The sequence below is a fragment of the Lissotriton vulgaris genome, chromosome 1_1 (genome assembly GCF_964263255.1).
Source record: "Lissotriton vulgaris chromosome 1_1, aLisVul1.2, whole genome shotgun sequence".
NCBI classification, from domain to species: Eukaryota; Metazoa; Chordata; class Amphibia; order Caudata; family Salamandridae; genus Lissotriton; species Lissotriton vulgaris.
The window spans coordinates 617,990,240-618,017,047 of NC_141685.1; the positions used below are offsets into that span (position 1 = coordinate 617,990,240).

The 26,808-nt window shown below is 48.4% G+C and overlaps 1 protein-coding gene across 1 annotated transcript in view; it reads left to right on the plus strand.

Moving 5' to 3' along the window:
• GIPC2 (GIPC PDZ domain containing family member 2) overlaps positions 1–26,808 on the plus strand; it is a 663,848-nt gene that overhangs the window by 518,086 nt on the left and 118,954 nt on the right. Inside the window, exons 4-5 of the mRNA XM_086954220.1 lie at positions 5,907–6,016; positions 17,991–18,072. Coding sequence (XP_086810346.1) covers positions 5,907–6,016; positions 17,991–18,072 — 192 coding nt within the window. The remainder of the gene's footprint in view (positions 1–5,906; positions 6,017–17,990; positions 18,073–26,808) is intronic.

Here is a 26,808-nt window from a genome sequence, read left to right on the forward strand (position 1 = left end):
AATTGTAAATTATACATTTCTAATGTTATGGCGCAATCTACTGCAAGTTGATGTAGTAATGGCCTTGCGTGGTTACAACACAGTCGATGTAACGACCGCATTGGGATTGTATTGCTGAGTAAAATTTACGTTGTAAAGGTATATATTCCTAGAGTGCATGTGCCACTTGGCAGCAATGATTAATAAGCAGTTTGTGAGCTGACATGCTGCCAGCTCGGTTCCGCAATACTTTGGGATCCTCCAGGACCACCAACTAATGACGCAATAAGTGTCACATTCTGAAGCAGCCAGGGCTTCTACAGTAGCAACTCTGTACACCTGGGGCAGCCTGTCAGTTATTAAGAGTTGCCTCTTACCACCCCTCCATTTCCAAGTCATCACAGGGTGATGAGTTGCAAATGGGAGGGGTTTCAGCCTTTTGAAGAGGGCCTGACGTCAAAGACTCATGAGACTGAACTCATGGCTCAGTGAGCCGGGTCACATGCGGAGGATTTCAGGAGCTGCTATCTTGGCCTTGTGGAAAGAGAGTGACATAGACTGTTTTTTTTTTTGGGTGTTCAAAACTGCTTTATTGCATGGTTCATACAGTACACTACTTTATGCGCCTATAGCCCTGGGGCCGGCAGCGTGTTATTCGTATCAGTAAAAATGTTGTGGATGGTGTGACACAGCCTTTTGACCGGCATCCCGGAGGCCCGGTGGCGTACAATATTATCATTTAATAATTGTCCTGTATCTAGTGCAAAAAATATATCTGAGAATTCGCTGCAGTACAATTTTTTTTCTCGTTTTTATCAGTTTCCAACATTAAACAAAACTGTGAGGCCTTGTAAACACACTTTGAGGTGGAGGTCCGAGTCAACAGAGTAGCTTATGTGTCGATGATCTTTCGTTATTATACATTGTTATATTAGTAGTCATGGTGATATACATTCGTCATGAGGATGAGCACCGTGTGTGGTGTTATGGAGTATCGTCGAGTGCGGAGATGCGGGTACATGGTGTAAGCAGAGCAGCGGAGCCACATAGTGGGCAAGGGCCCAGCGACAATGTCTGGGAGTACAATGTCCATTGATAGTATGTGAAGGTGTTCTGTGCAAGGTAGTGATGTACAGCGTGATCTATGGGGTAAGAGTGACATAGACTGTTTAGTATGCAGTGCCTCCATCTGCGACACTTCCGCACTACAGGACTACTGGGGTACGTGGTCTTGACCTCTCTTATCCCTCGTTTATGGTCAGGATCAATTTCCCTCCCTTTCCCCCTTTACTCTCTCCGTTCTCCTACTGTTCCCCCACTGCCCTTGTACGTTCACCCTCTTCTTTTTCCACTATTTGCTCTCTCTGTATTTCACTCTGTAGCAGCAGCATTGTAATTAGCTTCTATCCAGGCCTTGTAAGATAGCCTCGGAAGTGTCATGGGAAGATACATCCCAAAATATATGTTGTTCTGTGCAATGTGCATACATTTTTTGGCAAAAACCCATGGGGTCAGCTAAGCGCTTTCCGTTTGCACGTTTTGGAAAGTTTGGCATAACTTTGAAAACATAGAAATCCAAGAAGTGTGCAGCACTTAAACGGCAATAGCCGAGAATAACATGATGTATCCCTGAGAGTAGAACAGTGGTGCACAGCTCAGAGGTCGAGTACATGTGCGGTTAAAACCGCAAGACAGCAGTCTTTTGTTTAGAGCAATTTAGGCATTTGCAGCATAATCATTCTAAATTCTGCTTGGCCGAAAATGCTTATTAAAGTGATGACGGCATACATTATGTGTCCACAAAGCAAGTTACATAATTTAACAATTGCTTTCTAGACATAGAATACATATTTTCTGAGATGTCCTTTATCCTGCACAGACAAATGTTTGATGTCTCGAAAGTAAGTTTCCAATATAATTGTACAACTTGCTTTCTAGACACAGAAGTATGTGCTAGATCAGAAACAGTGGTCTTGTTTGCTTCTTAGTGAGGCAGAATTTAGAAATCTGCCTGCTAATGTGCGCTATGCTGAGAGGCCAAGAACTGGATGACAATGTAGTCAAACGGCTTTTTGACCCAATGACAATGAAACAGAATAGGTTTTTGTGCAACTGACACTTGAATGTGCTTTCATACATTATAGTGAAGAAAATTAAGTTGTGGTGAAATAAAATATTTGCCTTAGATCACACAACTTAAGTGGGGAAGCTGTGATTTATAAAGATTTTATGATTTCACTTTGTACTAATAAGCCACTAAATAGGTATCTATTTGTCTTTTAATATATTAAGGCTTTGTTTTGAACTTCTTTGTGGATTTTTTTTATAGTTTAAACTCGACCCAAAGACTTTGAAGCACATTACATGAGCACCAATTACATTACAAAAGGTCAAATTCATTTGTTATAGGCACATAGGAGATTAAGTGACTTGACGGTAATCACAGGATATTCAGCCAATGCCAAAAACTAAACCTGGTTCTCCAGGTCCAAAGTCGGCAGTTCTGGCCTTAAAACAACATTGAGCCCAATTACGATGATGGTGGGACCGCCACTGCCAGCTTGTCATGGCAGCCCCACCACCATCGCAATCATGTTTTCCAGCAGCCACATTTGGATGGCGGGCGGATGTGTGGCGGTGGAAAGCCCGACTGCCCATCGGACTTCCCGCATTCCACAGAATGGTGGCGGCGCCTGACAAGCGCTGCCATATAGATAATGATATCCCTTTTCGCCTGTCTGTCAGCGGCCTTTGACCTGTCGTAACTAGGCAGGCAGAAATGGACATGGGTGTCTGGCAGGCACCGCATGTGCAGGGATGTGTAACATGTTATTTCATACAATGAACAGACATTGCGACTGCCGTGGTGGCAGTCTCATCGTAATCCGGTGTGTGGGAGGGCCGCCTTGTGGGTGGGCGATCCTCCTTCCGAAATCCGTCCACCATCCTAATGAGGCCCATTGTGAGTAGAGGGAGGTTGGCAGGCTGAAGCCAGTTTTAGAATTTTTGGCCCGATTACGATTCTTATGGGGAGAATACCACCATATCCCCCTCACAACATCTGGCTCGCTCGCTTGTACTATGATTCCTTCATTGCTCATACGCCCCACTACTTTGAGATTTCACCAGCCACTACGGGTTTGGAATACAGTCTCTTACTATAGAAGTTTCTGATTTATTAGCAAAAGAGTGTAGCAATCTAAAAATGTTTGTTACTAAAATTATTCCTTAACTGAGTAGGAGACACAGCGAACCATGAACATCATTTAAATGACCCCTTGTTTGCCCCTTGCCACTCCTGGCACTGCCTTTGTCACCCCTGGCCTCAGAGTTGGCAGACTTAGTGCCAGGTACACAAGGGCAGCTCCACTTTCATGTTTTTTATCAATTATTCATTACACTGATAGGAATAATATTTTATTGCTCACAATTAGTGTAATAAGGAATCAATTATAATTTCCTGGAGTATGAACCTCCCTGACAGCAGAGGTAAGTAGAAAATTATGTTCAATGTACGCTGTGTGCGCGCTTGCGGGTGGATGAGAGTTTATGCAAGAACGAGTGTGTGTATGAGTAAATGTGTGTGTGTATGAGTGAAAGTACATGGTAAATGGCATGTGAAGTCACCTCCGCTATCCCTTTGCATTTTGCCGAATTGGCCCCATTAGTTGCAATATTGAAAATGAAAAATGCATTATCTGAGAAATGTATGCATCATTGCTTTTTCCTCAATTACGTTTTCTGTATTTGCTATTTCACTGTGAAGCCCTCACAATCCTCACCATTCTCCGCTCACACTCTAGAGAACAGACACGTTAGAACTATAGTGCTTCCACTCCTACTGCTGCTACTTTCTGTGCTTGACCTCAGAATTCTGCATGTTGGGGAACAATAATTGGCCCAACAATGGAGAAGACACAAAATCAAGTTGTTGATGACCCATCTACACCAGCCTGTTGGGCAAGTTCCGTTCTCTCTGTAACACCTGTGGGCACTTGCTCTATGAATGGGACGCATGCACCTAAGTCAATACCTACCCCTTATTAACTTCTTGATTAATCAAACGTATCAATGATAAATATGACTAAAGAAAAAAACTTCAGTTATCTATAAAAAAATAAATATGAAAAAGAAACAGCTTATCACCAATGTACACCCCCTTTATTGTGGGGTCTGTCCCTAAAGAAGTAACTAAGCACTCACACTCAAGAGGTCTGTGGCCAAGTGCATTAAGATTCTGTGATTTTTAACATATAGTTGTAAGAAAAGCCTGCTATCCGTAATATGTATCTGATATAACTCAGTGGCTGAATGTGGAGATTCCAAAGCCTAGCCTGTTGCAAGCAATAGGTCTATTTAAAAGCTACATTGTCAAAAAAAACGACCTAAAAGAAAATAATGATATGATTTGTGTTTTAATGAACAGCTTTGCTGTCTGACGTTTGTGGGGCACAATGCTATGAACATGCCATTGAATAATCCATGGGAGGGGTGTGCATGAATTAGGCATGGGCGGAAAATCCGTTCCGCTCGCGGATTTTGCGGATTTTCGGTAAATTCGCAATCTGCGAACTCCCGCGAATTTACCGAAAATCCGCAAATCCGCGAGCGGCGGATTTTTCCAGGGGCAAAAGTTCAAGCCTGGCCTGTTGTAACTATTTTAGGATGGCGCCGGCAAGCTGCCAGCGCCATCCTAAAATAGTTACTAAGTTAGCTTCAACAGGAAGCTCTAATAGATAAAATAAAGCAGGTGCTCGCACCTGCTTTATTTTATCTATTAGAGCTTCCTGTTGAAGCTAATTTAGTAAGTATTTTAGGATGGCGCTGGCAGCTTGCCGGCGCCATCCTAAAATATTTACAACATGCCCTTCCTGTGACTTTTCCTGTGACTCATTCATCGTCGAGGCAGGTGTGCCTTCTTCCCAAATCTACAGTGGAAAATCAGCTGTGGTGCTGGATAGAGGCTTTTGCATCCTTGACTTTCACGAGCGCAATACCCGTGCTGTTCCTGTGACCAGGAGCTTTTTCTCTTCATCTGCTGAACTGATCTTTCTCTGACCTTTTATGCACACAAGAGGCATGTGAACTCGCATGGAAGCCCCGCACGTTTGGCCCCGCGCACACACTCGCGGTTTGCACCGTCTTCCCGCCATTCACCCACTATGATGGACAGCTCACTCAAGGGACCCCTGCGCCCTTCGGGGCGATTGCATAGTAACACACACATGGTCGCTCGAACTAGTTGATGCTCAAATTCAGTTACTCATTCATTAGCCCAAAAACAATCATGAGCGTCTTCGAGGCTGGACAGGTGTGCCTCTTCCCAAATCTACCGTGGAAAGTCAGCTGTGATGCTCGGTAGAGGCCTTTGCATCCTTGACTTTCATGAGCGCAATCCCCGTGCTGTTCCTGTGACCAGGAGCTTCTTTCTCTTCATATTATTGTGTTCGCACGGGTTGCTGCAAGTTCGCACGCGTTTTGTACAATTTTGCAATTTGCGAAATTGTACAAAACCCTCGCGAACTTGCAGAAACCCGTGCGAACATAAAAAAAAATCCGCAAATTCGCGAGAATTCCCGGATTTTGCGGATTGCGAGTTCGCAAATCCGCAAAATCCGCGAACCCGAGATCCGCAAAATTCGCCCATGCTTAGCATGAATACACCACTACTATAATGGGAGACACATGGAAAAGATACCAAAGAGGCGAGACCCAAGTTATGCTAGAGAGACAATAATGGAGATGCTTGGGGGCTGACATGAAGAGTAAGAGATTTTTTGAGAGAAAGAGAAAGCCCTTTCTGGAGCAATCTTGAGTACAGGCAGTCCACTTAGTGTTCCTGCTGGCTGCTTAGGCCTTTTACACATAACCTTTAATAATGTTGGAATATGTCTGAAGTAACTACATGTTTGTTGTTGTGTTTACAGAAATGATCGAACCCAGATCAAAAGGTGGGAAGTTGACAGAAGGAAAAATATCCACTGGAAGAGAAACATTACGACTGAGATCCAAAGGCCCCGCAACAGTGGAAGAAATGGTATGGTTTTATGTTTTTTTGCGATGGAGGTACATTGGTGCTTTCGGTTCTAGAATTCATTGAAGAGACAAAGTAGTTTTTTTGTTATCTCTGTATGTTACTGCGCCTCAGAGTGTTTCTGGTAGACGGCAGGTGCAGCGTACTGAAAGATAGCTATAGAATGTATGCATGGATTTTTTATTAAAATTTATATAAAACTAAATGAAGTACTCTGTATTGCACAAATAAAGTAGAGAACCGTGTGGAAATTAAAAAATGAGTTTCCTCTGTCAGCCTACACATTTGTGATCTGCAGGTTAAAGCGAAAGTAGTTGCTGAACCGACAATCAATATCACTGTATCACGTTCATTGAAAGTAGGGCCTTTTGACGGCAAAACAGACTGCAGCACAATTGATGTGTAGCACAGAATGCTTCATGGTGAATCAACCAATCAATCAATCAATCAGAGAATTTGTAAAGCGCGCTACTCACCGTTAGGGTCTCAAGGCCCTGGGAGGGGGGGAAGGGGAAGAGCCGCTACTGCTCGAACAGCCAGGTCTTGAGCTGTTTCCTGAAGGAGAGGTGGTCCTGGGTCAGTCGTAGGTGGGTGGGGAGGGAGTTCCATGTCTTGGCTGCCAGGTAGGAGAAGGATCTTCCTCCGGCGGTGGTTCTGCGAATACGTGGGACGGTGGCAAGGGCGAGGCTGGCGGAGCGGAGCTGGCGGGTGGGTGTGTAGAATGTGAGGTGGTTGTTGAGGTATTTGGGTCCCCTGTCATGGAGGGCCTTCTGTGCGTGGGTGAGGAGTCTGAATGTGATCCTCTTGCTAACGGGGAGCCAGTGCAGGTCTCTCAGCTGAGGCGAGATGTGGCTGTGGCAGGGGGTGTCCAGGATAAGTCGTGCAGAGGTGTTCTGTATGCTCTGGAGTCTTTTTTGTAGTTTGGCTATGGTTCCAGCGTAGAGGGTGTTTCCGTAATCCAGTCGGCTGGTGATGAGGGCCTGGGTGACCGTCTTCCTGGTGTCAGTGGGGATCCACCGGAAGATCTTTCGGAGCATGCGCAGGGTGTTGAAACAGGATGACGAGACGGCGTTGACTTGCTTGGTCATCATGAGGGAGGAGTCCAGGATGAAGCCCAGGTTGCGTGCAGGGATCTGATGTTGTCTGTAGCTGCGATGAGGGCGGTCTCGGTGCTGTGGTTTGCTCGGAAACCGGACTGCGAATGGTCGAGGGACCCGTTTGTCTCGAGGAAGGCGGAGAGTTGTTTGTTGACGGTCTTCTCGATGACTTTGGCCGGAAAAGGGAGGAGCGAGAGGGTGCGGAAGTTCTTGAGGTCCGTGGGGTCCGTAGTTGGTTTCTTCAGGAGGGCGCTGAGCTCTGCGTGTTTCCAACTCTCAGGGAAGGTGGCGGATGAGAAGGAGCTGTTGATGATGTCCGGGAGTTCGGGTGCAATGGTGGAGTCGGCTTTGTTGAAGATGTGGTGTGGGCAGGGGTCGGTTGGGGAGCCGGAGTGGATGGTGTTCATTGTGCGGGTGGTGTCTTCGGTGCTAACCGAGTTCCAGTTGCAGAGGGTGGTGGCGGTGGGCGCTGGATCGGTGGTTGGGTGCGTGGTGTGAGTGCCGAAGCTGTTGTGTATGTCGGCGATCTTGCGGTAAAAGAGCGAGGCGAGTGAGTCGCAGAGGTCTTGAGAGGGTGTGATGTCGTTGTTGCAGGCGCTGGGGCTTGGGAGCTCTGTAACGATGCTGAAGAGTTCCTTGCTGTTGTGGGAGTTGATGTCCAGTTGTTCTTTGAATGTGGTCCTTTTGGTGGTGCGGATCAGCTGCTGGTGTTTGCGGGTAGTGTTGTTGAGGGCTGTCATGTTCTCTGTTGTCTGGTCATGGTGCCAGGCTTTCTCGAGGGTGCGGCAGGTCTTCTTGGAGTTTTTGAGGTCATTGGTGAACCAGGAGGCTTTCTTGCTGCCGTGTCTACTGGGGGGTTCTTCAGTGGTGCGAGGTTGTCGGCGCAGTTGGTGAGCCACTGTGTGACGTTGCTGGCTGCTTCGTTGGGGTCCGTCGTGTTGGTGGGAGGATTCTGGCTGAGGGAGGTGGTGAGTTGGTTGGCGGTGATCTTGCTCCAGCTTCTGCGGGGGACCTGTTTCAGGTGGTGGTGGGTAGTGGTTCTTCTGAAGTTGAAGTGGACACAGCTGTGATCTGTCCAGTGTAGTCCGTGGAGTGGCTGAAGGAGATGTGCTTGCTGGAGGAGAAGATGGGGTCCAGCGTTTGGCCGGCGTAGTGGGTGGGGGTGTTCACTAGTTGCTTGAGTCCGAGGTTGGCGAGGTTGGCCAGCAGGGCGGTGGTGTTGCTGTCATTGTTCTCCAAGTGGAATTTGAGGTCTCCTAGGAGGATGTAGTCTGAGGAGGTTAGGGTGAGCGGGCTGACGAAGTCTGCGATGGCTTCGCTGAATTGTGTGCGTGGTCCTGGTGGTCTGTAGATGAGGGTGCCTCTGAGGGTGGTCTTGGGGTAGGTCTGAATCTGGCAGTAAAGGTGCTCGGCGGCGGTGAGGGTGTCAGCGGAGTTGGTCGTGATGCGGATGGTGTTTCTGTGGACGATGGCGACGCCTCCTCCGGTTTGGTTGACGCGGTCCTTCCGGGTGATCTTGTAGCCATCTGGGATGGCTATGGCGATGTCGGGGGCTGAGGAGGCGTTCATCCAGGTTTCTGTGAGGAAGGCGACGTCTGGTAATGTTCTGTCGAGGAGGTTCCAGAGTTCGACGGTGTACCTGTGAACGGAGCGGGTGTTGAGCATGATGCATTTGAGGTGATTGTTGCTGGTGGCTGGCTTGGGGGGTGCGGTGCAGGTTCGGAGGCAGCTGAATTTGCAGGCTTGGCAGGTGAAGGGTCCGTGGGTGCGCCTCGGGGTGGCGTGGTGGCAGACGGGGTTCCGGCCGGCGTTGAGTGCGTGGAGTGTGGCGGCGTCGTAAGTCCGTCGGGTGGGCTGGTGTCCTCAAGGGCCAGGGGTCCTGGTGCTGGGCGTGGTCCAGGCGCGGACGGGAGCAGACGGGCTTGCCTTTGGAGCGCCTTCGGCGCACATTCGGCACGCCCGCTGTGCGTACGCGCGGTCCCCGCTATAAAGTGGCGAAGAGGGTGGGAGGAGCAGCTGGGAGGCGGGAGCGGGGTGGCGCAGGGAAGGGGATGAGGGTACAGAAGGGACAAGGGGGGCGGGCCGCAGGGGAGCAGCGGCAGGGAGCGGGGAGGGGTCTGAAGCGGGAAAGCGGTCCCGAGGGGCAAAAAAGGACGAGCAGTTACAGGGCACAAAAAGAACGCAAAAACAGGCAAGATGCAGGCAGAGTACACAAAAAAGACGAAACCTATGCCACGGGGGCAGCGGCGAACACGTGGAGGCAGGCAGGGAGGCCGGGCGCACTCAGGGGGAGCGGCGCGGTGAGTGGACCGACCGTCTCAGACCAAGGTTAGGTCAAGTCACAGCTCACCGTCGCGCGGGCAGACCCTAAAAAGCCGGTGGGAGGGAGGAGCAGCTTGGAGGCGGGAGCGGGGTGGGGCAGGGAAGGGGATGAGGTCACAGAAGGGAAAAGGGGGCGGGCCGCAGGGGTGCAGCGGCAGGAAGCGGGGAGGGGTCTGAAGCGAGAAAGCGGTCCCGAGGGGCGAAAAAGGACGAGCAGAGACAGGGCACAAAAAGAACGCAAAAACAGGCAAGATGCAGGCAGAGTAAACAAAAAAGACGAGACCTATCCCACGGGGGCAGCGGCGAATACGTGGAGGCAGGCAGGGAGGCCGGACGCACTCAGGGGGAGCCAGGCGGCGAGTGGAGCGACCGTCTCAGACCAAGGTCAGGTCAGGTCACCTGAAAAAACATATCTATTTAACCTGGGGATTACTATGAGAATCCAGACATGAACATTTATGTTTAAGAATACATACTGAGAGAAATAAGGTATTATGCAAGATCTACAAAGTGATGAAACCGTGCTTACCTGAATTCGCAATCCAATTGGTCTAGCTTTGATGCACTAATGCAGACAGCATTTGTGCACGCCTGTGTCTGCATGCATTAGCACTTTGAAGACAGACCTATTGTCTTTGCAAATGCATGTTATTTATTCTGCTTGCCCTTTTGAGCATGTAAGACAGATTTGGCTGCTGAGTATCCCAGGAGGAAATAGGCCTAGGATAGTGGCAGTTTCCATGGAAACTCACAATCCTAGTCGTGATCCAACTATAGTCTGTACTTTTCTCATTTCATTCATATGGTATGGAAGCTGTGCATATGTAGCCAGAAGGGCTTTTACGATAATAATTGTGGTGGTCTTTTGAACACATTTGAATTCATTCTGTTTGTATACATTGTACATTGTAATCTGTGAGAGTGGTAACACTGACAGCGCATGCTTAGATTATTAAATTTGTCCTCAATGTGCCACACCACATTTGCAAATAGTGCACATGGTTCGACTGTGGTCATGCACAGCAGGGTGTGGGTACCATTTTCATCACTTGCCTCCAGAACTCCATTCTCCAGAGCTGAGCAGTTCTCCCAATATATCATATATATTCGGTAATAAAATGTGAAATCATGCAAAGGAAGTGACGTGTAGTTGGTCTGCAGCACTACTTTGTTATCGAGCTCAACTGGGCAGGCCCATGGTGATAAATAGTAAAATGAAAAGCGGTTTGGGCCTTTTTACAGATAGTGTGGCACCTGTTTGAATAGCTTGTGCTGATGTTTGCCTTTTACCTCCCACTTTTTCACAATCCTGAAAGGGCCACGCTTCCTATTTATATTGGCAAATGCAAGTCTGTCCATACAGTCTGCTGGCATCCCCTTCATTTGCAAATGAGAGAAACCCCTTGATCTTAAATACAGTCTGCATTGCTCAAGTATACGTATGGACAAGGATACATTTTGGGGATACATTGAATGTGTGAATAGCAGAAGGTGGGACACATTTATCACAACACCATCCTCTACCCTAATATGAAGTGGCAAATAGAGACCTGAATCATCCTAGAGATATAACTAGTCAGTAGACAAATGCAGAGCACAAATCGCCTTTATGCAGCCACTGACCATGCACAAAGGCCACACAGTTGGAATCTTCAAAGGCGCGTCCTGCATGCAGGCACTTGAAGTAGAATCTGGAACCCTCTCAATGATGATGAATCTAGAAGATGAGTATTGGGTTGTTGAGGCTTGAAAACTGGTAGTTGAAGTCAGCAGTGAACAGATGAAGGCTCCCCTTCTATAACCCCCTGCTTACCTAATATAAACTTTACGTACCTCTATTGCGTTCCCTCATCTTCTGCCGAGTGATCACCTTCGAACATCGAGTCGTGAGGACTGATGATTTTGACAGCTCTTGACTTAACTACCATTTTGTCCTAAGAAAACTTAGGGACATATTACCAAGCAATAGCGATAATTATCGTTATCGCTATTGCTTGGTTAGAGACAAAAAAATATCGCTGTCCTGCGGCGATTTTTATCGCAGATAAACCTTGGTATTACCAAGGTTTATCGCAAATGCGATAAAAATCGGCCGCAATGCATGAATATCGCTGAAAAGTCAGCGATATTCATGCATTACCGAGCTAATGCTCTTAGCCATGTTATCCACCTCCCATTGGATAACATGGCTATGAACTGCTCAGGGCAGGTGTTAGCTTTTGGAGATATTCGCGCTTAGAGCGAATATCTCCAAAAGTTGGTAAAAGGAGATAGCGATGTTAGCGACTGTTTCCAGTCGCTAACATCTTGGCACGCCCACTTTGCATGTCATTAGTGATAAATTTCCCTGACATGCAAAGTGGGGCCCAAAATGGTCGCTATCTCCTACTAGCTGTCGCTAACTGGTGTTAGCGACAGCTAGGTAATAGGAAGATAATTTTATCTCCGCATTCTTTGCTTTTGAAGCCAAAAAAGCGGAGATAAACCCCCTTGATAATATGCCCCTTAGTATTTAACTTCTGCCAAGTAAATAGCGAGCTGGTACTTGAGCAAACACAGAAGGGTTGTCAATGACTAAACACTTTGACTGTTATTGAGTGAAGGTTAAGGGCCGGACTAGGAACCAAAACCAGCCTTGGAAAACTGATCGGGCGGGCCCCCCATGGGTTAGTGCGGCCGAGCTGTTTTCTAGGGCCGGTTTCGGTCGATTTTGTTATAGAGGGCCGATATTGCTGGCCCGGTAACAAAAACGGCCTCCCAGGGATCCAAAACTGTCCCCCACCTTAGTGGCCCACCTAGGAACCGCCCGGTGCCCACTACGGCCAGTCCGGCTATCTTACAAATGCTTACAGGCTGCTTCTGTGTGCCACGTCTGCGAACATTTGCTGCATAATTTGACGAGTACACTCAGCTGGTTGTCTGGAGTTCCCGTTGCTGCCTCATCCGACAGGTGTGCTCAACCGATTGCAGGGAGCTCCCAGATTATATCAATAAGTTGTTAATACATTGGAAAGTTAACATTAAGTAATTGTATCTCAGGAAGAAAATGTTGATGAGCTAACAGTTGTTTGTTTCAAATTCCGGTAGAGGTGAGAGACAGGCTTAGAGATAAGACATTAAAAACGATCTGTGGAACTGTTGATTTTTCATCCAGAACAAATGCCACAGTAATTTGGCTGTGAACAGTGCAAAATTCCAGAGTGCATATTCAGTACTGCATCCCACATAATGCATACTTACACACAGGATGTAAAAAGAGGGGAACTACCAATTTATACCATAGAATGTCATCTGGATATGTGTGTTAAAAAAACTTCTATTATCTGTTCTATTATACAGGTTAATGAAGTGACAAGTAATGTAATTGATTTTATACAAGAATGTTCAAACATTTTACCTGAGGACATAGGGTGTCTTGATGGTTATGTTGATAGAATAAGATTGATATTTTGGTTGTTGGAAAGGAATTTCAAGAACATGTTGTGAGAATGACAGTAGTGCTTGACATACTACAGAGGAGTAGTTTTCCCTGAAGGCCAAAAAGTGTAATTTCTCGAAAGGGGGGATTGACTATTTTGGGCATTTGATAACATCAGAGGGAATAAAACCTAAATCGAACTTGGTAAGAGAGTATAGCAAATTTGAGGAACCTTAAGAGCAAGGGAGAACGTATGTTATTTCTTGGGGTGGTAGCATTCTATAGCAGATTTGTTAAAGATGTTTCTGGCAAGACAGCCGTCATGTGGAAGTTACTGAGGAAAGTTGTTGGATTTTTCTGCAATGATGAATGTGAGGCAGAATTTCTTTGAAACAAAGAAGCATGTTCCCAGTCTTTAAGCCTTTGATATGAGCAGGTTTTTTCAAGTTGCAGACTGATGCCAGTAACAAAGGCTTATGGATGGTGTTGATGCAAGGAAAATGCACTATAGCTTTTGCATAAATGAGGATAGGGTTTCAGTAATTGAAAATAAGGCACTTGCTATTATTTGGTGGATTAGGAGAATCAAAAGTTTTAATGGGAAAAGGGAATTCATGTAGAAATAAACCACAACTCACTTATGAACATTTTACATAAAAAGAATTTCCAAGTCAATAGATTCCCTACATTCTGATGTGGTATATTTCTAGGTATAAAAATGTAACATAGAATGTTTATCTAGGTTAGGTGATACAGTAGTATACTCAAAGAGAATTCCTGACGGGTGGAGGGAAGTGAACATTTGTGAAATAACAACAGGATGTATCTTACAAGAAGAATGGCTGTGTGAAATAAAAGAGGACATATATTGTTGAAATTGATGAGGCGGATTGGCAAAGAGTGGCCTGTGAGAGGGCACTCTAAGAAGAAGTGTTACCTATTGGGGGATGGAGGGTCAGGAGAAGTTGGCTCTTGCAGATAGGCTAGATCTCAGGAAAGCCAGGTTAATTCTTCCACACAGTATTAGATCCAAAATAGTGGACATGGCTCATTCAGGGATAAATGAGACAAAAGAAAGGTTATGGTCAGACTTCTGATGGCCAGGACAAAATTTGATGATTGAAAGAACTGTGAGAGCTTATATAAAATGTCAAAACCAGTAAGAAGGTGTGAGAAAGAAATCCTTTTTGCCCTTATCATCCAATTATTTGCCCGGTATTGGTGGTAACTGATTCTGACCGCACCCTGGGCTCTGCTTACCAGTCCAATGGCCAGTTCTCGGATAATAAGGAAATTCAAATTTGGTGTAATTATAATTGGTACTGACAGCCTAGCTGTAATTCCCTAGTATATATTAGGGCATGTAGGCTTAGAGGCCCTATAGACTTAATGCACCTAAGTGTGCACTGCTGTGGTGCCTGCTGTAATTTTTAAGGCAGCACTGCCTTTACCCTAAATTTATATTTAAAGATACTTCTAAAGTCTCAAATTACCTTATTCTTGCATATATGTCACCTGTCTTCCCAGGTGCCTCAGAGATAGGGCGTCTTGTAACTATAAGCAGGGACAGTAGAAAAGATGCTTTTTAAGCCCTAGTGAGAGAAAGACTGCCAAATACATGTTTCCCCTTTGTAGTGAATGTCTAACATTGAAATATTTTATTTATGTATAAATATTGACAGGAGCAACATAAAATTATACTTTAAGGTATCTAATTAATGGTTAAGATAAATCCAACAACTTGCCACTGTTATATTTATAACTATTACAGAAAATACGTTATTAAACTTTATTTTAAATTAGCCAAAATACAGCTTTCCAGTTGCCCTCTCCTGATGAGATGTAAAGTGTCCTGTCAGAGAGGACAATGGATTTCCTGTGGGTAAAGAACTTTAGCTGCAAGAGCCAAAAGGCAGGAAGAGGGAGGGGGAGCCAAATTGGTCTTCAAAGGGAGAAGGACAGTTTGGGACTAGAACAGGCTCACCCCCACATCCTGCGCCCCCAGCCACAAAGGTGCCTCAATAATTGGATTAGTCAGGGGGTCGGAAGGGGTGTGTTGGTGAAATATATCTATACCAGTTGGTTGGCATAGCTAGATCTAACAAAAAAGGAGAGACTAGTGCTTTCTGTGACAAGAATATGCCACATTTTAGAGGAAGTGGTCATACACCTTTGTGGCACCCTGCATCCATTGGTCAGGGGTGCACCCTGCTTGACGCCCAGAGAAGGGGAAAAAATATGGGCGAGATGCATAGCTCCTCCAATCGGATGCCTGAAACTACAAGGAGAAGGACTGCCCTACTGGAATCTGGATCTGCACCCAAAGGAATGCACTCTGAAGGACTCAGCCTGCTGCATAATCTGGTACTACAGCCACAAAGACTTTGCCTTGCTTCAAGAAGGATTAAGGAGTGAACTTCCTGCAAACTACAGGTTAACAGAACCCACTTGCATCATCTCCACCAGGAGTCCACATCCTGGAGTAGGTCTAGTGGACTTTAAAGGGCTTGTCCAATTGTGGGAATTGTAGTCCAGACATCCCAAAGACCCTCCAGGAGATTCCAGACCCTTGAATTTCTATTTTGGACACTTTGAACCCTCAATAGGAACTTCAGAAAGAAGTTCCAGAGTCCAGAAGTTTGGTGACGTTTGAGAATTTTTTGTAAAAACGCTCTATAAAGTTACCCACTTGACATCTAGGGTCGAGCCGGCTACCTTTCATCGCAACCTGGCCTGGATTTCAGGTTTGTCCCGCTGAAAGCTCCAGAGCTGAAGGATTCCATGATTTGACCGAGGTCTCGCGGAGATGCAATCTGATGATGTTGCATCAAAATCGGCTTGCTGGAGGGGACCGCTCGACGGCGAGAGAAAATTTCTGCAGAAAAGTTTCTAAGTCCAAAGGTAGAATTTTGACTGAGGTCTCCCGCTTAGTGTATCCGACCTGGGCTCCATTGCGTTCAGCCTCAAACTTTGACTTTGTCCCGGTCAAGCACAACTAGATGTCCCAAAGTATTTATTCTTTACACATTCATGTCTCTGGACCCTTTTGTCGTTTAGGTGTCTATTTGTTCATAAGAATATAAACTAAATTTATAATTTGAAGTTGGATTTTTATTGTATGTTATGTCCTACTTATGTAGTGTATCGGTGTTTTGAAATAATTTACACACCTGTCTCCTAAATTAAGCCTTTCTGCTCGTCACCAGCTACAAGGGTTGAGCAAGGGAATAATTTATTGAGACCGTAACTGAACCTTTTATTGTGTTTGTGGCCTTATTACTAGTGGTAAGTCATTACTTATCACTCAGAACTCGTTCTATGAAATTCAAGGAGTGTCCTTCAAAACCTTAGGAAGAGATCCAGTTAAATATCATGGGTCCCATACAAGGAGCAAGAGATCTGGATTATGTAATTGTATTAGTGAATTTGTTTTGTTATTGGCCTGAATTGGAAATAGTTTTGCATGTGGCCATGAATAGAGTGATGAAACCTTTGGATCTCTTTTCTATGGTGGAAGCTTTTCCTAAGGTGTTACTGTGGCATTGGCACAGCATAAGCCTCCATGCTTTGAAATCAGTGACATAATATGGAGTTCTAGAATGCTAGGGGTTGACGGTTTGGACTTGGCATACGAGGAGTTGACCAGAGGATTGAGTCCTTTCCATAAATAAAAAACTCACTTCTCATCCATTACTTTGGGAGTTCATTTCACAAGATATCACAGTTTTTATGGACAACAGGGAGCAAGGAGATGGAGGATGGAGGATGTTTTTAATACAGAGAGATATCATATATCATATATCTCTTTACCATCCAAAAACAAATTGTGTGGTGGAAAGATGTAATTGCATATAAAGGACAGTATTCAATTAACAGAATGCAATAATATGTGTTGGAGAAAAGCTATAGTTAATTAACTGTGGGCATAAAGCATGTCTGCACACTGCTCCACCAGAAGATCTTCTTTTAATCACTTTGAGAGTTGGAAACTCATTACATTATTATCACCAGGCTGGATGTGTTGGAACAAGGGGAAATGTGATCCAACTCCCAAACGTGAATGAGAAAGAGAGGGATTATGAGAGAATGTGACACCAAAACACAGTTTTCATAGGAGAAGCTCTATTGGGTGGAATAAAATCAGTGAGGATATCATTGTAAAGTTTCTACACATAGTTCTTCACAATTCAAATGTGTGTCTGATTAATTTAGTTGAAATGAGAAGAGAGTCTATTAAGATGCATGATGGTAAAGTTTGGAATTTGAGTACAGTCGCTAAGTGCAAATAAGGTAATAAATGTGGATTACAAGTGAAACACAAATCTTTGAAAGAAAGGAATGACTGCAGGTGTTCGTAAAAAAATATTCAAGTAGACCAAAGATCTTTGTTGATTATACATGTGTGAATTGATTTATCAATATGTGCAAATGGATTGTTATAGTTTGGAAATGTATATAATATTTAAGTTAATTGTTTAGTTGTGTTCGTTTTATTAGAAGATGGAGGTGTGTGATATTTTCACTTTCTAGATCTCTGAATGTAGAAGATAACCATTGGGGTGTTAAGGCTTGAATACTGGCAGTTACAGCTAGAGGTAGATGGATAAACAATCCTCCCTTCTATTACCTTGAACATACCTAAAAGAAACCAACATGACTTCTACCATGTCTATTCATCTTCTTCAGTGTTGCACAGCTTATACACATTTTTAGATGTCCTTGGAGCTCAAACATGAGGTGGATGAACTGCTCTACCACTTCTGTGTGGTGCACTCATTTATATGCATGCATCAACTTTGGCAGTTAGGGCTTGCACTGATTGCCTTTTTGGTAAGTGGTACAAGGCTAATTTCTGCACTTGGTACACATACATATGCTAATTACAAAGCCTTGAGCCACATTAAACAATCTGGCCCAAAATTAATCCCCTGCAAATGGCTTTTTCAGTAAGCAGTCACCATGGATATTTAACCAATTTTAATGTGGCATGTGCCGCTTTCCTTGACATTATACATTATATGACATTATATATGTAAAAGTTTCATACCTCTAAAATAAAATACAGAAAAGTTTGCATTTCGACATATTGTATAATATAATTAACATTAGCATTTATAATTTTTATTGTTTTCGATTTAAGCCGTCAGAATTTGAAGAGAAGGCAATAAAAAAAGTGGATGACCTTCTTGAAACATACATGGGAATAAGAGACATTGACTTAGGTAAGGCTGGTATATTTCTTCTGTTGCAGTGCCAAGTTGTGGAATGTTGTTTAATTAATCCAACTAATAATTGGAAGATTATAATATTGTGATCCTCTTGGCAAAGCTGTTTTATATACTGAATTGTATATGTACTGTGTGTATGCCTATGATTATCATTTACAAATATGCTTCATTCAGATTTGCACTAACAGATAATGTAAATGTGGAAAATAGGGATAAGAGCCCTAATTCAGTAATGATAGGTCAGAGCAGTCACCTGATGCCTAACATGCGTTCAAAATGAGAGTGGCCAACACGTTAGACCACCCTGGAAGGAAGCATGTTCCCTCATCATTATCTGCTGGAATCCCAAAACTGAGGTAAGCTGTCAATTTTCAAAGCAAATTGCCTCAGTCTGCTCCATTGAACTGGTTTCCATACCAGAGGATTCTTAGAGGAGGAGGTAAAGGAATTTGACTTTTAATACTGTTCAGTAAATAAAGAATGTAGAAACTGAAATAGATCCGCATCGCTAATAGTGTGGTGATAATTATTATGAAGTATGGATTAATTTGAATAATATTTACTGTAATGCTAAGAGCTTCATTGTATTCCCTGCATACCATTGCTGTGTTATATTAGTCAGTTGCTATTAGTCAATTCTCTTATGTTTCAGGTGAAAAATGGTGGAACAAGCATGGGTACAACATATGGTTCTCACTGTACCAATTAGGAAATATACTAATTTCAATGGAAGCAGTTTTTATCTTGTCCCAGGGTAAATAGTGATTTCTTTCTGCTACTTACTTTGCCGCTAGCTAAATAGGAGAAATTATTTAGTCTTTGGCTGGCAGCCTTGAAAATAGCAGAGAAAGTTGACTATTTTCCCGGCTGCTGGCTAACTACTAGAGATGTTGCACTGTTCAACCAAAGGCCTTACAAATAGCAGAAAAACATAATTATTTACTGTTGGACAGGCCACATGACGGGCCGCTCTCCCCCGGCTCGACCAAGCCCGAGCCAGTCATACAAGCACCACACACCACCATTGCACGTCCTACGTCCCCTCAGGGACACCTGCCCTCGAGCATGATAACCTCGTGGGTCCGATCCACGGCCGACCCACGCGCCCAGCCCGGGTCGCCATCTTGGACACTTCGCCACGAGGCCGCCTGGCCCCCGGTCGACCTCAACCCTGGGCCTAGCCCGGCCTCAGACATTCCGGCACCACCCTCCACCCAGGAGGCGAGCGAGCTACTTGGCCAGTCAATGGGAGAAAGAGGTGTCGATGGTTCTCCCCCGGCCAGTGCCGCTCGCCCATCGCCTCCCCGGGCGCTGGCTCCACCCCCCTGCTGGGTGTCTGGACTCCCTCATCCCGGACCTCCCGACCTCCAAGTGCGAGGGTCCGGACATCAAAGCACGCCAGCCCTATAACTGGGGCAGCTCCAGAACAGGAAGGCAGTTGTATCTTGGAGTCGAGAGACGAAAGAAGAACTCATCCTGGACGGACTACTGGCGCTGCCGTAGCTCTGTCCTGTGCACCATCATCCTGCCTGTTGGCGCTGCCACAGCCGTCGTAACCTTCATCCTTCACCGTCGTCCGGATCTGCTGGCGAGGCCGCGGACCGTTGTAACTGTCATCTGCATCGGGACCTGCTTGGCTTCTCCACGGCCCGTCGACCATCCTTCATCCATATCGGGACCTGCTTGGCTTCTCCACGGCCCGTCGACCACCCTTCATCCATCTCGGGACCTGCTTGGCTCCTCCACGGCCCGATCAGCAACCACGCCGAGCTCGAGGATTGAGAGCTATTGAACTCATTGGTAACTAAGACTGTCCCGCTACCCTTTTCCTCAACCAGAGATCAGAACCGAGGGGACCCCTGAGTCCAGACCTCCTTGTATTATATCAACGTAACCTAAGAAGTGCATATAAAGTCTCGTTAACCTTCAATCTTGTGTGGTGTCCGTCTGTGGGGGGGAAGTTACTTATCTGTACAGTCGTTGGAGACGGCTCTCCCTGGAGACCTCTCCCCGTAATCTCGGCCGACCCTCCCGGTCCGTCTAACATTGGTGGCCAGCGGCGCGATCCGAATCACCGCATAACGTACAGAGAGTAGCTCACCCCACAACGAACAACAATGTCGACTAAAGAGAGCGGATCAACTGAGAAGTTCCAAATGGAAAAGCTAGAGGAATACAGCCATCGTGAACTAAAGCAGTTCTGCATCGAACTAGGTATCGCTACCACCGGACTAAGTACCAAGGACGATTTTAAGCATGCCCTAGAATCTTGGGCAGAGACCGGGGATGTCGAAGCCCCGGAGCAAAGCACCGCGAAAAAGACCAACACGGCCCCTGAAGAGCAAAGAACGGGTCTCTCGCAAGACGAGATCCAAGAAAGAGAAAAAGCCCGACTACACGAACTTGAAATGGCCCGACTCAAGATGGACATAGAACTCAAATTGGCCGAGCAAAAAATAAACTTAGAGCACCTTCGCCTCCGAGAAGAAAGAGAGGAGAAACAGAGGCAAAGGGAGCTCGAGGAAAAAAGACTAACGTACGAGCACGAGCGGAACCTAGCCGAGATCAACCTGCGCAAACAGAATAAAGAATTAGGGGTGCCCGACAGACCGTCCACCCCCGGGACCACGGACAAAAAAGTGCACATCCCCAAGGATGTGGTCCGAGAATATTTTCGAGAAGACGACATCCAGCAATGGTTTAAGGCATATGAAATCGCGATGACTGCGCACCGGATCGATAGAGCCGACTGGGGAGCCGGCCTATGGGGCAAATTCCTCAATGAGGGCCGCGATACTCTGTTACAGCTCCCAGACCACCAGATGACCTCCTACGACCATATGAAAGCGGCCCTCCTCACTCGCTATGGCCTCACGCCCGAGATGTACCGTCAGAGGTTCCGAGACTGCACACGCATTCCAGGTACAACTTGGGTGGACTATGTAACGTACTTTAGCCGAGCCTTCGAAGGCTGGATCAGAGGGAACAACGTCACGACCTACGAGCAGTTGTTCAATCTGATGGTATGGGAGCATCTGTCCAACAACTGCTTCATTGAACTACGCCAACACCTCCTCGACAGCAAGTTAACCGATCCCCGGCAGCTCGCAGCCGAAGCTGACCGGTGGGAGATCACCCGAGTGGGCCGGAATGGGTCCTACGAGCAGAACAGGAACAACAATGGTCACCACCGATCCAGAGGAGGAGGAGGGGGCCAAGGACGAGGAAGAGACAACACTCCGGCCGCCCCCACTACCAGCACCACCCCCCCGGCCAACCGGGGCAGCACCCCGGCGCGACCGGGATACAGAGCCAATGTTACATGTCACCGATGCCAACGAGTAGGCCACTATGCAAATGACCCAAGCTGCCCGCAGTATCAGAGCCCAAGACCCCGCCAGGTGGCCGCCGCGGCACTAGGGGAAGAACAGATCTCCGAGGAACAAGAAACAGACGAGCAAGAATATCAAGGGTGGGAGCCAGCCGCCATGACTCTCGCGTGCTTAGGGGGAAGAGACATGGTCCCGCGGGTCCCCCTACCCGCTAACACCCAGAAGTACAGCCAATGGGTGAGCATCAATGGACAACGGGCCGAAGCCCTTCGAGACACCGGGGCCAGTGTGACAGCCGTCCGCTGTCATCTGGTGACCCCAGAACAATATCTACCGAACATTCTCTGCCCTGTACGATCAGCCGACAACTCGGAGAGTCTGTGTCGGATGGCCTGCGTCCCCTTTGAGTGGGGAGGGGTCTCCGGCATGTTGAAAGTAACGGTCCGAGACGACGCCCCCGTGGACTGCCTCCTCGGAAATGACCTGGAAAGCTCCCCGTGGGCAGCCGTGGAGCGAAAAGAACACTTGGGGATGTTGGGCGTCCCAGACTGGGCGTGCGTCACCACCCGGTCTATGGCCGCCCGTGCCAACCATCACCCGGAAGAACCAGAATGGCCGGCGCCTCCGCCTCCGGTCGCCCCCGCCGAGACCCCCGACCAGGGCATCCCCCTCGAACCTGCTCAACCTTCCGACCTTGCTAATCTCGACCAGTGGGCTCAAGAAGGGGGGCCCACACAAGAACAATTTCGTCAGGAGCAGAAGACCTGTCCCTCCCTTGAGGGACTCCGACAACAAGCGCTCGCCCAAAGCGCAGGGGATACCTCCGGAACTCATTGGGTCTACTGGGACAATGACCTACTGTACAGCGAGCAACGAATCGCCGAGCTGGGGGCCAACCGAGTACTAGTGGTGCCACTCCGCTTTAGAGACTTCCTGCTAAATCTGGCCCACGATGTCCCCCTGGCAGGGCACCTGGGACAAGATAAAACCTACAGCCGCCTAGTGACCCACTTCTTCTGGCCAAAAATGAGAAACGATGTGCACCAGCATTGCCGATCTTGCCCCACGTGCCAAGCCAGTGGGAAGAGCGGCCGCAAATTAAAGGCCCCCCTGCAACCCTTTCCCGTAGTCACGACCCCATTTGAGAGGGTCGGAATAGACATTGTGGGACCCCTAGACCCACGTACAAGACAAGGCCATCGCTTCATCCTAGTACTAGTGGACCACGCCACCCGCTACCCTGAGGCTATTCCTCTCCGGACCGTCACAGCCCCAGTGGTCGGCAGGGCCCTGATGGGGATCTTCTCCCGTGTGGGGTTCCCCCGAGAAGTCGTCAGTGACAGAGGCACGAACTTTATTTCCAAATACATGAAGTCCCTCTGGCAACAGTGTGGGGTCACCTACCGCTTCACGACCCCCTATCACCCCCAAGGAAACGGACTTGTTGAGCGGTTCAATCGCACTCTAAAAGGGATGATCGGGGGATTGGAAGAACCCCTCCGTCGCCAGTGGGACGTGCTGCTGCCGTGCCTCCTCTTCGCCTACCGGGAGGTCCCACAGAAGTCCCTAGGCTTCAGCCCATTCGAGCTGCTCTATGGGCACCCAGTACGGGGGCCACTCAGCCTGATCAAAGAAGGCTGGGAGTTGCCTCCGGCCAAGAGTCCTCCAGATGTCTTCCGGTACCTCCTCACCCTCCGCAACCAGTCCCAGCGGTTCAGAGACCTAGCGAAAGCCAACCTAGAGGCCAGTCAAGAGGACATGAAGAGATGGTATGACCAGAACGCCTCATCTATTGAATTCGAGCCGGGGCAACAGGTCTGGGTAATGTCCCCCACAGAACCGTGCGCTCTCCAAGACAAATGGACGGGACCCTTCAAAGTAATCGAGCGCAAGGGACCCGCCACCTATCTGATCGATATGGAGTCCGCCCGGAATCCGCTCCGAGTCCTCCACACCAACAGACTGAAACCCCACTTTGCACGAACAGAACTCAGCCTCTTGATGGCCACAGACAACGGGGTTGAGGACGACTCCGAGCCTCTCCCTGACCTCTTGCGGACCCAGGAGCAAGACGGCTCCGTGGATGGGGTCCGACTCTCGGAGACCCTCTCCCAGGAACAACGCCAAGAGTGCCAAGCCCTCCTATCACGATTTGCCAGCCTGTTCTCCCTCACCCCAGGTGTCACTTCCTGGTGTGTGCACGATGTGGACACCGGAGACAGCCCTCCTATCCGCCACCGGGCCTACCGCGTACCTGATCGGGTACGGGCCTGCATCCAGGCGGAAGTAACTAAGATGCTCACGCTCGGGGTCATCGAGCCCTCCGACAGTCCATGGGCCAGCCCGGTCGTACTGGTCCCCAAAGCAGCCGCCCCCGGAACCACACCCGAACTCCGGTTCTGTGTCGACTACCGGGGCCTGAATGAAGTCACCAGAACGGACGCACACCCCATCCCCCGGGCAGATGAACTGGTCGACCGAATGGGCGCTGCCCGCTACCTCAGCATCTTCGATCTAACGGCAGGCTATTGGCAGATCGGCCTCACACCCCGAGCACAAGAACGTTCTGCCTTCTCCACCCCCGATGGCCACTATCCCTTCACGGTCATGCCCTTCGGCATGAAAAATGCCCCAGCGACGTTCCAACGGCTCGTCAATCAGGTCCTGGCGGGGCTCGAAGAGTTCAGCGCCGCCTACCTGGACGACATCGCTGTGTACAGCCACCACTGGACCGAGCACCTCCACCACCTCCAAGCAGTGTTGCAAGCCCTTCAGCGAGCTGGCCTCACGATCAAGGCCAGCAAATGTCAAATTGGACAAGGGTCAGTGACCTACCTCGGACACCAAGTGGGAAGCGGTCTAGTGGCCCCTCTTCAACTGAAAATTGCCGCCATCCAGAACTGGCAACCCCCTAACACTCAAACTGAGGTGCGAGCCTTCCTGGGCCTCACGGGCTACTACCGAAGGTTCGTGAAAGACTATGGTACCATCGTGGGGCCTCTCACCGAACTCACGTCGAAAAATCAGCCCAAGAAGGTGAACTGGACCCCAGAGTGTCAAGCGGCCTTCGAACAGCTAAAGGCCGCCATGTGTTCCGCTCCTGTACTCCAGGCCCCAGACTACAGCCGGGAGTTCGTCGTCCAGACGGATGCCTCCGACCAGGGCATTGGGGCGGTCCTGTCCCAGGTGAACACCGAAGGCCTTGATCAACCGGTGGCCTTCATCAGCCGGAGACTCCTACCACGGGAGCAACGCTGGAGCACCATAGAGAGGGAAGCCTTCGCTGTGGTATGGGCCCTCAAGAAGCTCCGACCCTACCTTTTTGGCACCCACTTCCGGGTGCAGACTGACCACCGACCCCTGCAGTGGTTGATGCATATGCGGGGGGAAAACCCAAAACTGCTACGCTGGTCCATCTCCTTGCAAGGTATGGACTTTACCGTTGAACACCGGCCTGGGTCTGACCACGCCAACGCGGATGGCCTGTCCCGGTTTTTCCGCCTCGACGAAGAGAGTCCCCAAGAGGATGGGTAACTCTCCCCGCCTTCAGCTGGGGGGGACGCATGTTGGACAGGCCACATGACGGGCCGCTCTCCCCCGGCTCGACCAAGCCCGAGCCAGTCATACAAGCACCACACACCACCATTGCACGTCCTACGTCCCCTCAGGGACACCTGCCCTCGAGCATGATAACCTCGTGGGTCCGATCCACGGCCGACCCACGCGCCCAGCCCGGGTCGCCATCTTGGACACTTCGCCACGAGGCCGCCTGGCCCCCGGTCGACCTCAACCCTGGGCCTAGCCCGGCCTCAGACATTCCGGCACCACCCTCCACCCAGGAGGCGAGCGAGCTACTTGGCCAGTCAATGGGAGAAAGAGGTGTCGATGGTTCTCCCCCGGCCAGTGCCGCTCGCCCATCGCCTCCCCGGGCGCTGGCTCCACCCCCCTGCTGGGTGTCTGGACTCCCTCATCCCGGACCTCCCGACCTCCAAGTGCGAGGGTCCGGACATCAAAGCACGCCAGCCCTATAACTGGGGCAGCTCCAGAACAGGAAGGCAGTTGTATCTTGGAGTCGAGAGACGAAAGAAGAACTCATCCTGGACGGACTACTGGCGCTGCCGTAGCTCTGTCCTGTGCACCATCATCCTGCCTGTTGGCGCTGCCACAGCCGTCGTAACCTTCATCCTTCACCGTCGTCCGGATCTGCTGGCGAGGCCGCGGACCGTTGTAACTGTCATCTGCATCGGGACCTGCTTGGCTTCTCCACGGCCCGTCGACCATCCTTCATCCATATCGGGACCTGCTTGGCTTCTCCACGGCCCGTCGACCACCCTTCATCCATCTCGGGACCTGCTTGGCTCCTCCACGGCCCGATCAGCAACCACGCCGAGCTCGAGGATTGAGAGCTATTGAACTCATTGGTAACTAAGACTGTCCCGCTACCCTTTTCCTCAACCAGAGATCAGAACCGAGGGGACCCCTGAGTCCAGACCTCCTTGTATTATATCAACGTAACCTAAGAAGTGCATATAAAGTCTCGTTAACCTTCAATCTTGTGTGGTGTCCGTCTGTGGGGGGGAAGTTACTTATCTGTACAGTCGTTGGAGACGGCTCTCCCTGGAGACCTCTCCCCGTAATCTCGGCCGACCCTCCCGGTCCGTCTAACATTTACTCAGCCACTAGCAAAATAGTAGGGATTCTGCACTGTTTGGCCAGCAGCCAAGCAAATAACAGAACATCTTCATTATTTATCTGCCCACTGTTTAAATACTAGAGATTCTTCTACCCTGTTTCACTGGCAGCTGTGCACATAGCAGCAAAACGTCATTATGTACCCGGTCTCTAGCTAGACAGCAGCGATTCTGACCTATTCGGCTGGTGGCCATGCAAATAGCAGAACAACTTACCTGTTTACCAGGCCACTTGTTAAATAGTAGATATTCTGCATGTTCCTGCTTTTAGACGAACAAATAGCAGGAAAACTTAAATATTTACCCAGCTGCTGGCAAATAGATGTTGCTCTATCTGGCTGGCAGTCATGCAAATAGCAGACCCATTTCACTATATTCCTGGCTGAAATAGTAGAGATTCTACACTGTGCGGCTGGAGGCCAGGCGAATAGCAGAAAAATGTCACCGTTTACCCAGTCGCTGTCCAAATGGTAGCGATTCTGCACTGTGTGGCCAGCAGTCTTTGGAAAACTCCCCCCCCCCCCCCCCCACCGAGGCTGAAAATATCCTGTCCTAAGGGAACCCCTTTCCCTTTGGAAATCAGTTACCACCCCAACTCAGGGGCAGTTAGCTCATCAATGGTTTGCCACAGCTTTTGCAACCACAAACTATCAATAAATTCCTTTCTGAACTGGAAAGGGGGAGGGAACCACTTTCATGAACCCTCC